Source organism: Ictidomys tridecemlineatus, chromosome 7, assembly GCF_052094955.1.
Source record: "Ictidomys tridecemlineatus isolate mIctTri1 chromosome 7, mIctTri1.hap1, whole genome shotgun sequence".
In the NCBI taxonomy this organism is placed as follows: Eukaryota; Metazoa; Chordata; class Mammalia; order Rodentia; family Sciuridae; genus Ictidomys; species Ictidomys tridecemlineatus.
The window spans coordinates 156,319,718-156,333,251 of record NC_135483.1 but is presented as its reverse complement, the minus strand read 5'-3'; the positions used below and the strand labels follow the sequence as shown (position 1 = coordinate 156,333,251).

The following is a 13,534-nucleotide window of genomic DNA, read 5'->3' as shown; positions in this document are numbered from 1 at the left end:
GGAAAGGAAGAAAAATCCTACCTCTAACATAACTTCTATGGGAAATAAGAATCATCTCAGTCATTAATAGTTAAGCATCAAGGTTTTTTGAGATTAAGAGCATAAGGTGGTTTTCAGTTAAATATCAGCTATCATATTTGGTCATATCCTTTAAGTTGATACAAACACAAAATGTTTACTCAATTCTAACTTCAGCTATTTAGTATTTGAATTCATTTCCTAAGAGACAGACCTCCTGGTTTTATTATGTTAATACCTAGGCAGATTTTCTTTTGAAGACTCAATGCAGTATTAAGTCAAGTCATAAGAAAATTGGTGTTGTTAATAATACTTAAAGTTCCCATCCAGCTATTTAGGTTTTAATCTTTAATACTGTCAATTATAATTATAAAAGGACATAGGAGCCAGGGACCTCATATTCACCAAATGGTAAGGCTTTTACCCAAGTAATTTTATTAAGGACAGGAGGAAAAGAGCATGTTTCGTTTTATTTTTTATTTTTTAACAACAACAAAGAGAGCCTCCAAATGAAACATATTACCACTGTGACTTTGTATCAAATCTCACCTCTTAACATTAACCATTTTAGTCCTGGCTGGTCTCTTCTACATTTCATTCATGAAATATTTTCTCCTATAAAATGTGTAGTATCATAATAACTACATAACACAAATGCACTTAGATGTCAGCTCCTTATTCCCAATTTTGTAACACTAAAATTTGTAGTTTTTATGAGTGGTGTTAGTTTCCATCCAACTAGCTTATGAGTTCACAAAGGGCAAGGATTGAATCTTATATTTATTTTGTGGTCTTCATCCCTATCCCAATACCTGGCATAGTGCTTATCACCTTGAAGCTCTTCGATGAAGATTCATCTTCAAAACTTGTCAATTAAAATTCTTTACTACAGGTTAGTACAATTTCACATACTTAGCCTGTAACACTGAGGCCAAATCATATTAACATTTACAAACATATATTATAAATGTCAAATCCTAATGTTTCTCCTATTTATTAGTTTAGTTGGTTCAAAATGGTGAAGACTATTAAAAATGTCTTTATAAGCTTCTCATGAGTGAGAACAATATAAACTAACATCTCTCTCTGACAGACCAGAATCAACCTACAACCATTTCCCAAATAATCTTTTAGAAATGAAGGAAACTGGCAATCTCATTTAGTTACAACTTAAAGACTTAAGCTCCTGTCCTGTGACACCCAAGCCCAGCCCAAATAATCAGATAAGGGAGGTACAGCAGGCTAACAGTACCCACTGTGGCAAGTGCTATGCACAAAGTGCTATGGACATAAATGTGAGGCAAACAAAATCTTTATTGCCACGGGAAACAAGTGCACTCATCCCACCTCACCAACAGCTTTAAGAGTCACAAAAATGCAGACTTCACACAATAAAATATAACACAGACTCAGGGGAAAAATGGTCCCTTGGACTATATTGGCTGTAATACTGAGGTAACCAATTGACCTTGTTCAGTGAAAATACCTCTAACACAATGAAAAAAAAAATCAACTAGTTATAACATCCAATTCATATATACAATTCAAATAAAAATATATATTATTTGCTTTAATGTATAGCAAGTTTAATACATTAGTGTTTACAAAATAAAAACTGTTTTCTACTGAAATTTTTGTGCTTCCTCATCACTAAGCTTGAAAGAGCAGAAAAGTATGATTAAGGAATCTTACTTATGGATTTAAAGATGCGGTTTGTGAGTTCATGAAAGATGGATAAATACTAGTTGGAAGATTATTGCATCTTTAAAAACTGTTGCTTATTAAAATCTATAAACTTGAACTGTAAGACACAATTAAAAAAAAACCACAAAATTTCTCAAAATAGATTAGAATACAGGAAACGTTTCATGAAACTACTGAGATACTAACCAGTGCTATGGCTAATATTAAAAACTGAACATTCTATTTAAATTGTACTCATACTAGTTCTACACACAGTGAACAATAGAACCACAATAATCAACCTCAAGCTAGCAACAAAGTTGCAAGGTCCATAAAAAGCTTCTTCAGTGGGCAAAATACTAGGGTACATTTAAAACATTTAGAAAGGGGAAAAAGCCTTTTAATAGTATAAAAGTTGTTTACTGGTGTTTTCTACCATAAAGCTCTTCTACAAATCAAAATGAAAAAAGCAATTATATATGTGACAGTGATCAGAGACTACAGTGCAGACATTTCATCTAACATTTGGCTGACAAATTTTAGTATAACAGATCATGACAATATTTGTTACACAGTTATGATTTAAAGCAGAACTAAAAACAGACATATACTCCATGTCCATATATTCTTCTCAGCAGTATCTGGGTTTAGATGAATCTGTAGGAAGTAGGTAAACTGTCAAATATCTTCTCTTCAATCAGCAGAAAAAAATGGATATGGACAGAGTTGGATTTTCTTTCTTTCTTTTTTTTTAATACCCACTATGGATTCAAATATGAAATTCTTATAAGTATGCCAATGCAATATTAATATTTAATAGTGTGTATGAACATACGGTCTACTAATTAAATAGGGGAAATTATAAGTATACTTTCAAGTTAAAATGAATTTTACAAAAAAAAAGCATTCAAAAATCTGAAAGGTGTACAAAAATGAAATTGTAAAATAAATAATAAACCTGTCAACTGAACTTCCATAGAAATATGCCTGCAAATATGGATCAGTGACTCCACACTTGTGATAGATGGGTGGGAAGGCATTCCCCAGCAAGAGCCACCTAGTCTGACTCCTATACTTGGAGAAGAATTTCTGAATATAAAATCTGACAATCATTTTAGCCTTTGTTAAGTCAACATATTTATCACATTTAGGGTTAATGTACTACATCTAAATCTATTTAACACATTCTGAAATACCAATGTTTAAATCAAGGATTTTACACATTAGTCCACTTGTTTCAAGTTCTGTCCAAGGAATAGCTTCCTATTCATTTGTTATGTAAAATTCATTTGTTATGTAAATAGCAATTCCATCTGGGTCAACTAGGTAAGAGAGATTTTTCTGAGTGCTCATCTTTTTAACTTTTAGTTTGTGCTCCTAGTAGTACAAGTGCTCATCTTTTTAACTTTTCTCTAATTAATTGTGTAAATGTGCACTCATTAAAACAGCAAAAAGATTAATGGATAAATGCTATACATTTCCTGGTAAACAAAATCAGTTTCATCAAATATTAAATACACAATATTTTCCTTGGCTTAAATTGAGAATTTGCTTTTCATTTTTCTACAGTCATTGCAACCTTGCCAATAACCATATTACTTAAGCTTTCTTTTTTATGACTGCAAAGATTCTAAACTCTGATAATAATATTTATGCTAAATACACTTAAAGTAGACAATAAAATTTCAAGTAAAATAAACTGTATCCACATCTATTAGACCAAACGGGTCTCAACATCTAGATTTTACTTTATAAATTACACAAATACATTGTACATTCTGAAATAATGAATGCTTACAATATTAACTTGTAAGCTTTTCCACATAAAATGACTTACACAGGAATGTGAATGGATCAAATGTTTCTGATATAAATTGCAACTCTCTCTTGATTTTTCTCTTTTGTGGCTGTTGTTGTTTCTTCCCAGTTTCCACAGACTGCTGCAGGAGTTCTTATGCTTTGGCTATGAAATCTGTTTGAGCTGAATGAGGCAACATTGGTTATTAAGGCTTATTTCTATGATGGAGCATTAATCCTTAAATCTGATGCCATTTCCAGAGAACAGTAGGAGAATCACAGCTATCTTGAATCTTCAGGTTCTGTTTTGATGACTTTCTTTTCCAAAGTAAAAGCTGAGTGAGGGTAGTCTTTTAAAATCCCAAGGCTCTCTGCATAAAAATGAAAACACATAGATCGTGTGTTGATATTTCAAACTGATGGGACTACAAGTCAAACAGTTATAAAACAAGACCACAAACTTCATGGCAAATAGTATGCATGATTCTGCAATTCCATGTAACATTTTGTTCATAGAGGTGTGGTTAAAAGCTTGGATTATGGGAGCTGGGATTGTGGCTCAGCGGCAGAGCACTTGCCTAGCATGTGCACGCTCTGGGTTCGATCCTCAGCACCACATAAAAATAAAGGTATTAAAAAATAAATATTAAAAAAGCTTGGATTATGGATTTAAATTATGACTATGCCAATCACTAGTTTTATACAGTTCTAAAAGCAAGTTATACACCTTTCTAAGCTTTACTGTCTTGATCTATAAGATGAGGATGGTATTTACAGTGTAAAGTGGCATGAGAGTTAAATCATGAACTGTTCATACAACACAGCATATATAGAATGTTAAATTTTTAAAAATGCTTAGTCCAACAAATAAAATAAAACTGATCACTTATTTTGGTTAGAATATTTACTATCGAAGAAATGACAGAAAAACATCTTCACTGTTTAAATATGAAACTAGTTTTAAAATTTCCTCTTACCATGATATATTAAGGTAGGGAAAGAGAGATAAAAGAATAATGACTCTATTTTCGTAAGAAATCACAATGTCTAATATACGGGCAGATACATACACAATTACAAATAAATGTATGTTAACACACAAGCATGTACACATATCTTTCAGCTAATAGACTTATCTGAAATTAGGTACCTCAATTTATGAATCCACCTTCTCTATACAGAAAGGAATTTTAAATTGTGCACGAGAGAAATAAAAATACTAGCTACCATTTACTGAATTCTTGTCAGCCATACAATTCATATATACCATCTTATTTAATTCTCACAACTACCTATGAGGCAAAAATGATTTCCATTTTACAGATGAAGCAACTGAGGGATAGGGTAAGTCAAGAGTTATTCAGTCAAGTATAATGCTAACATCTGGAGCCAGGTTTGCACTATATGTAACCCATATTATTTATATTCAATTAAAACAGAAGGAAAAAGGCTTTTTAAGGCACTCCTTTGTTCTATTCCACATAAAATCCAAGCTCAACTATATCTCTATGTAATAGAAATACAAAAAGTACATAATCATGGTAAGACACAATAAATTTAACTGGAGTATTTCTTTCATAGAGTGTCTTCAAAGGAATAAAAATTAGTAGAAAGTGTTTTATCTTTGTTTTGTTTTTAAGAAAGTTAAGGAGCAGATCACTTTTTCATGTTGTGAAAAAATGAGACTCACATGTGTTACCAGTTTAGAACAATTTCTTAACTTCTTTGACAGTATTAAAAGCATCTAAAATCAAGTATGAAATAGTCACAGCACAGAATATTATTTAGGACTTTGACCTTTTTAGCATGTACTACTAGGAGTATAAACTAAAAATAAGAGACAATGACTCTCTTGATAACTTTTTTCCTAGAAAATATATAACTTAAGCTATCAGGTATAAAGTCATATTTAATTCTAATGTTTATAACACTACTTTTCCCACTGGCTCAGAACATAAATTTAGAATCAATTATTTTGTCTGGCCTCAGCTTCCTCATCTATAAAATCAGTGGCTTTGATTAAGTGACTCTCAAAGATACTCTAACTTTAAAAATTAATGATAACTAGATCTTTCAAATGGTGATCTCTTATAATTCAACTGTGTCTAACTCCCTTTACTTAAGTAAAAGTATGTAAACACCTAACTGAAAGCTGCTTATCCTCTTATGGAGGTCAGTTTACTTCTGAAATATATTATCCACAAAATATATCTGCATAAAAAAATTACATTCTGATACATTAGCTTTCTTAGTATGAGGACAAATATACATACCACCCAACAATTTCATATTATGTTACTGACAAAAAAAGAACCAGCCAAACTCATATCAGCTATTTATTATTCAAATTTTTGTATAAAAGATACGATTCAGCTGGGCACAGTGGTGTACACTTGTAATCCCAGTGGTTCAGCAGGCTGAGGGAGAAGGATAGAAAGTTGAAAGCCAGGCTCAGCAATTTAGTAAGGCCCTAAGGCCCTAACTTAGCAAGATCCTGTCTCAAAAAGAAGACCATTCATGTAACAGCTAATCAAAAATAATCTCAATCTTTACAAGTTTTCCCTATCATTCTTTGAAATACTATAGTCTCAAAAATACAACTATAGAATCCATAATTTCAAAGGGAAGGAAAAACTGACTACTAATATTTTTGTTGGGGAGGGGAGAAGGACAGTTGTGGAGTAGAAAAACAAAATTTAAAGATGCTTTGTTCAAGTTTTACTCTTTGATTGTATAAGACATACTCACCTGAGGAGTGGGACTTTGCCTCATTTGAGTAAAGTCTACTCAGCTCCCCATCCACCACAAAATGATGGGGCTGTCTGTTCTGCAAATTAGGCATTCGGAGATTCAAAGGTCTCTCTCCTAATAAAAATAAAAATACATACATAGATAATATTTTAAAAATATCATAGTTTTTCTTAAAAACAAGCTTTCACAAATTGCCTTGAACACTCCATAGGAAGAGATGAAAGTCAATAGGCATTGAAGAATGTCAATGATTGTGGAAAAAGTTTTTAAATAATAATTGAGGAGGAAAATGGCAAGTTATTTCAAGCTAGCCCCAAGGTATATATAATTCTATGAAGACATCTTTCGTAATTGCTTTTACTTGTTAACTCTTAAGAATGATTGGAGAAGTTAAATAAGACCACAATATTAAAAGTTTCTGATATATTTTAAGAAGGAAGAACTTTTTTCTCCTCCAGTATTTGGAACTGATGACAGAGGTAATATTTCATTCGATTGGTTAAGAATGCTTATTAAGAAGGTACTCTACTTGGAAAGAAGTCTTATTTTTTGACAACAGTGATCACTCTCCGGAAAGGTATAAAAATAATATGTAAAAATGATGACACTAAAAAATTATTGTTTTACTTCAAATACTTATTACTATTTAAACTGGAAGATATGCTTACATCCTTATATACTGTACATCTCCCTCCACTAGAGTGTAAGTGAATAGGGACTTGTATTGATCACTGTTGTACCCTCAGTGCCTAGAAGCATGCTGGGCATGTAAGAAATGCTTCAAAAATAAAAATTCGTTGAATGAGTGGATAATAATGATTTGGAATTATCTTCATGTGAGGACTTGAAAAAAATTAAATACTATTCAGTCAGAATGGTAAAAATATTCATGAATCAGTTTTCTAAATTTAAGAGTTAGACTTTGTCATAGTACTTCAGTAGCAGCTACCATATTCTCTTAAGAAATAAAGGTTATAAAATTTCAGACTAATCTAGTTTTGAAATCTAAAAAATATAAAAGTTTTGAGCTTTTCAAACAAGGTAAGGGCTGATGGTATAGCTCAGTGGTATAGTGCTTGCTTAGTATGTGCAAAGCCATGGGTTTGAGCCCCAGCAACGCAAGAAAAGAAAAAACAACAAATAGAGGCACACACAAACATCTTTAAGGGAATTTGTTTCTTGGGGAAAATGATCTGCACACTATTCGCATCTCCCTTCCTTACTTACGCTTTAGAAAATAAACACCAATCAGATGTGCCAGCTATGGTATAAGAATGATAAAATTTTTAAAAATTACAAATTAAAATCTCTAGGAGAAATTCTTTTTTTAAAAAGGAGACAACTTAAAAATTAAAACTCATAGAAAATTTATAAAATAATCTCTATACAACATCAAGATATAAAAATCAGCAATTTTTTTCAGCTTCTCTTTGAAGTATGCATATAGGGCTCTAAAGGCAAAGGCCATTCTGAAGATGTACCTTGTCCATCTGAGTTATCAGAAGGCAAGCCATTAGGGCTGTGCTCTTCTGAGCTCTGCCTGTAAAGCCCTGTAGACAGTCTTCTCTCGGCATGCTGCAGTCTCTCATAGCCAGCTTGGGCACAGAGGAGTTCCATCTGCTTTGCCATCACCTTTTCAGGCTGCTAGTAAGTAGAGCAAAAAATAAAATCAGTAATTCAAACATTCTAGATTTTTTAATGGTTTAAAGATGCCAATTTCAGACTGCAGTAAATATATTTAGTATTCATTAAAATTAGTTCACTCTTTATGTGGTACGCTCGGTTCCATAAATATGAATAAATGTATCACGTGAAAACATAAAATACTGGATTTCATACAAAAGAAAAAAGGGTTCTTCTCAACCATATAAAGAGAATTCCATCCCAGTTCAAAAGCAACATAACCCTAGCTTTATTTCTAAGGTGTAGCAAGTTCATTAAAGTACTTTTTAAACAAGGAACACAAGAGCAACAGCAATATTTGCTATCAACTGCTTCTAACACACAGGGTGAAATGTTGGCATTTTTATTTTAGGATTTGGCACTATAATACTGACTATCAGTATTCTGATATGGTGACAGTATGTTTGAGGGATAAAAGGTGTAAAATGGCTGTCTAGAAGAACAAGACAAACATACTTCCCTCTAAAAATCAAATAATGCAAATTATGCAAAAAAAAATCAATGCTAGTGAGGATCTTCACCTTCATCAGAGAATGAAACTGCAGCATTTCCCAACAATCATAAAGAGACATGTTTTGAAATGTGAAATTAGTGAGCTGACATATAAATTTATCTCTGCCTGTGTCTTATAAGTTCCTTCTCTATGCTCTGTTTAAATTATTTGTATGTGACATTCAAAGCAGTATGTCATATCTATGATATTTTCCAAGGAGATAATGGTCAAAATGTACTTTTATGGGGGGCTGTGGCTCAGCCATAGCACTCTTGCCTGGTACACTGCATATAAATATATTATTTCATGAAACATATTATTTCATATTTCTGAATTTAAAAAAAGCAAATTAGTTATTATTTAGGGGATAAATTTTGGTAGATGAAATATAAGTAAATAAAGTTCTATCAACAACTAAAAAGATATTTAAAAATATGTACAAATATGCTCATTACCATGTTAGTTACATAAGAAAGCAAGCAAGCTGCTATATAAAATGGTTATAAGTCATAATTCAAAATATTAAAAAATAGGTGGAATGTGTTAATTCACCAAATAAATAGGATAAACACTCAGATTTTCTAAATGCAAATAAATCAGACCAAAAGTAATCATAACTTCATCTCAATTAAACTTATCAATTGATAACATTCAGCAAACATTTCTGAGAGGGAAATGTATTTTTCATCCTCTTACCATGAAAATATAAAATTTGGCAGTACTAAATTTGAATAAAAACAAGTCACTAGGGAAAAGCTCAAAAGTTATCACTTATAGTACTTTCTAAAAGATGTCTGCAGAAGTAATATTTTTAATGTTCATTTCAGTGAACATACATAAATGATAGCAAAAGCACATGATGGTACATAGTAACATTTCTTCTTCTTGAATTTAAATGAGTTATAATAATAATTATTATACTGACTACCAATATTTTATTGAGAACTAATGCATTTTATTTCAGAGTTATATTATAAGGAGCCTTCATCAACATGACTGATTTTCTGATAATAAATTTATTCTTTTGAATTTTCTTGAGTAGATACTCTTGTCTAACTTCCTACAAACCACAAAGAATAAATAAGTAGTCCCACATCAGATTCTGTTAATGAAGCAAATCAAGTTGTTATTGCTATCCTGTGGCTACAGCTATGGATCAAATGACATTTTAAAAAGAACCAGAAATAAATTTAGTCCTCAGAAACCTAAAACTGAAAGTAGGTGAAGCAGCCATTTATTTTTTAACCTACAGATATTATGATGATATGATAACTGGTAGTTTACTTACCTGTGAACTAAGGGCTGCGAGTTCTTCACTCTTGGCTCTAGCCTGCTGAAAGAGTGTTTGCATAGAATCCTGGAAATCTGGAAACCCATCCTGTGGGTAAAGAATATATCATTTATATTTAAGTTTGTAAAAAACAAAATAATATAAAAAACTCAGATAATAAAGCAAATGAAACCACCTTAAACTCAATACTTGAATAATCACAGTTAAGGTTTTAATGAATAGTATTTCATTTTTAATTTTTATGGTACCTTATATTCTATAACTGTAATATCAGTAAAAACACAAATAAAAATGAAGAAGAATATAATCATCACTATTTTTTTCCATCAGAAAGCAAACCTTAGGGCTGGGGTTATGGCTCAGATATAGAGGCTCGCCTACCATGCATGAGGCACCGGGTGCGATCCTCAGCACCACATAAAAATAAAATAAATATATTGTGTCCATGTATAACTAAAAAATAAATATTTTTTTAAAAAAAGAAAGCAAACTTTATTATCATTATAATGGTTCCATAAAACTTCAACTAGTTGTTCAAGTACACTATCCTCATATTGGACATTTTAGATTCTTTTCTTAATTTCTGGTATTAAAAACACTGCAAAGCCAGGCATGGTGGCATACCCCTGTAATCCCAGCAGCTCAGGTAGGATCTTGAGTTCAAAGCCAGATGTAGCAACTTAGTGAGGTCCTAAGCAACTCGGCAACATCCTGCCACTAATAAAATATAAAAGAGGGCCGGGGATATGGCTCAGTGGGTCAAACGCCCCTGGGTTCTATCTCCAGAATTGCCTGCCGCCCCCCTCCAAGAAAAAACACTGCAAAAATATTTTCATGGGGGCTGGGGATGTGGCTCAAGCGGTAGCGCGCTCTCCTGGCATGCGTGCGGCCCGGGTTCGATCCTCAGCACCACATACCAACAAAGATGTTGTGTCCGCCGAGAACTAAAAAATAAATATTAAAAATTCTCTCTCTCTCTCTCTCTCTCTCTCTCTCTCTCTCTCTCTCTCCTCTCTCACTCTGAAAAAAAATATTTTCATGGACACAGCATTTTCTAGTTGAGATTAGCCACTATAAAAAGTTTTGAGAAGTAGAATTACTACAAACAGATGCCATTTTTTATGTCTTCTTACACACTATGCCCAAAGACCTTAACTGGGTTATATAATATAAGCAATATGTGACATGTACTGTTAGGTTTTTTAAAAAATTTGTAAATTTATTTTTATTTTGATACTCAAAAATTTTTTTTAATTTACATATTTGTAATTTACATACTATAGTTGTATGAACTTCTGTTTTATTTTGTGATTTCTTCTATTGCTATAGAATTCTGAAAGGAAGGCATTCTACTTTGTACTCAAATCTACTCTTAGTTTTTATAAGGCAATTTTTGGGTCTTTGTTCCTCCTTCTCCTTCTTACTTTAGTTTTTGAGGGACCTTTATTTTATTTATTTATATATAGCACTGAAAATCAAACCCAGTGCCTCACACATACCAGGCAAGTGCTCTACCACTGAGCCACAACCCCAGGCCTGGTTTTTTGCTTATTTGTTTCCTTAAATATAACTCTCCAATCTATCTGAAATTAATTTTGTTAATATTTAATGTGGTAAAGATTCAAACTAAGAAAAAAAATTGTAAGTCTTATCCAATAATTCCAATCTAAATTGCCTAAGAATTCTTCCATGCTGGCTTGTGATTTCTGTTTTATCATAGCAGGCAATGGGCCTTTAGAACTGGAAAGACCTGTACTTGTTTTCCAGTTCCACCGCTTAGGAGCTATGTGACTTTGCATGGGCAAATGTAATAATCCTGAATGTCAGTTTTCGCCTATGAAAAAATGAGGACAATAGAACCTATCAGAGTTGTTGTGAGGATTAAATGAAATAAATAGGGGCTATTTGTAGAAACTCTATTACTGGACAATGCTTCAACAAATTATTTGTTTTATACTTGACAAGTATTTGGGCTTAATTCACCTACTACTTTCAAGTTTCTTTTAGTTGCCTGTTTACTGCTCCATGTGAACTTCAAAACTACAAAACATCATGATGGTGTATACTAACTTTAAGGAAAACTACTGAAGGACTGGATTCCTCACAGAAACTGTCATTAACTCCAAAACATGCATTTCTTCTGTTGTTTGATTATGTAACCGAGGGTGAATCATTAAATGCAATAACAAAAAAAAAAATAGTTTCCATTACTTGAGATGTAAGATAGTGATTCAAAAAACTTCTTCCATCATGTTCTTTTCAAAAAATTATTTCTCCATTGCAGAGCCCATATTTTCAAATATTTCATCTATCAAAATTTATCCCCTAAATAACAACTAATATGCTATTTTAAAATTCAGAAACATGAAATAATATAATCAAGTCAAAAGCAAATACATTTACCATCCTGAAATAGCCTTGTATAAGTTTCATGGTGATTTTATATACAATCATTATCATTAAAGTATTGAGAACAGCCAGCTTTCTAAGTCCCTACACTGATATTTGGAATATATAGAACATAATCATTAGGTGAGCTAGAATAAACTTTATTTAAGTGTACATAATCTAGACTAAAAGAAAAAGTTCCCTTTTTCTTATCTGTTCTATTTTTCTTCTAGGAATTTATTCCTAAAAATCCAACTTAGTCTTAGCAAACCTTCATTTAAGTTTGAAAGTTCAATGAGATAAGGTGGTAGAAGACTTGGAAGAAAAACAACAATAAGAGCAGCTATCACTTTACAGGTGCATACAAAGTACCAGTTCCTATGTTCTATACATTATGTACATTATTCCTCTTCACAAACAACCCGAGGTTATCCTCATTTTATTGCTGTGGATAACTGACTTCCAACTCTATGCTCAGTCTATAAAATCCTACAACGAAACAATAACAATTACCTTCATGAAACAATAACAATTACAGTTTTCTTTAAATTCTAAGTTGCTATGTATGGCAGCAGAATGCATTACAATTCATATTACACATATAGAGCACAAATTTTCTTATCTCTGGTTGTACATAAAGTAGAGTCACACCATTCCTGTATTTATACATGTTCTTAGGGTAATAATATCCATCTCATTCCACCGTCTTTCCTACCCCCATGCTCCTTCCCTTTCCTTCCCCACTCTTTGCTCTACTTAGAGTTCATCTAATCCACCCATGCTCCTTCTCCACAACCCCATTATGAATTAGCATCCTTATATCAGAGAAGGTTATATACTGGCTAACTTGACTTAGCATTACATTCTCCAGCTCCATTTACCTGCAAATGCCATGATTTTACTCTTTTAATGCTGAATAGTATTCCATTGTGTGTGTCACACACACACACACACACACACACACACACACACACACATACATTTATATACACATACATTTTCATTATCCATTCATCAACTGAAGGGAATCTAGGTTGGTTCCGCAATTTAGCTATTGTGAATTGTGCTCCTATAACATTGATGTGGCTATGTCCCTGTAGTATGCTGTTTTTAAGTCCTTTGGGTATAGACCAAAGAGTGGGATAGCTGGGTCAAATGGTGGTTCCATTCCCAGTTTTCCAAGGAATACTGCTTTCCATATTGGCTGCACCAATTTGCAGTCCCACCAGCAATGTATGAGTGTGTCTTTTTCCCCCACATCCTTGCCAACACTTATTGTTGTTTGTATTCTTAATAGCTGCCACTCTGACTGGAGTGAGATGATATCATAGAGTAGTTTTGATTTGCATTTCTCTAATTGCTAGAGATGTTGAACATTTTTTTCATATATTTGTTGAGTTGATTATGTATCAGCTTCTGAGAAGTGTCTG

At 32.5% G+C, this 13,534-nt stretch overlaps 1 protein-coding gene across 3 annotated transcripts in view; it reads right to left on the bottom strand.

Annotated features, from left to right (window-relative positions):
• Nucleotides 1-480: 480 nt before the first annotated feature.
• Nab1 (NGFI-A binding protein 1) overlaps nucleotides 481-13,534 on the bottom strand; it is a 45,467-nt gene continuing 32,413 nt past the window's right edge. For 2 of the 3 annotated variants that reach the window (XM_005324370.5, XM_078017755.1), the window contains exons 5-8: nucleotides 9,714-9,803; nucleotides 7,731-7,893; nucleotides 6,247-6,363; nucleotides 481-3,869 (exon numbers count right to left, since the gene is read on the bottom strand). In XM_005324370.5, the coding sequence (XP_005324427.1) occupies nucleotides 3,781-3,869; nucleotides 6,247-6,363; nucleotides 7,731-7,893; nucleotides 9,714-9,803 (459 nt within the window). In that variant the 3' untranslated portion in view covers nucleotides 481-3,780. The remainder of the gene's footprint in view (nucleotides 3,870-6,246; nucleotides 6,364-7,730; nucleotides 7,894-9,713; nucleotides 9,804-13,534) is intronic. The other variant, XM_005324371.5, reaches the window with a different exon arrangement.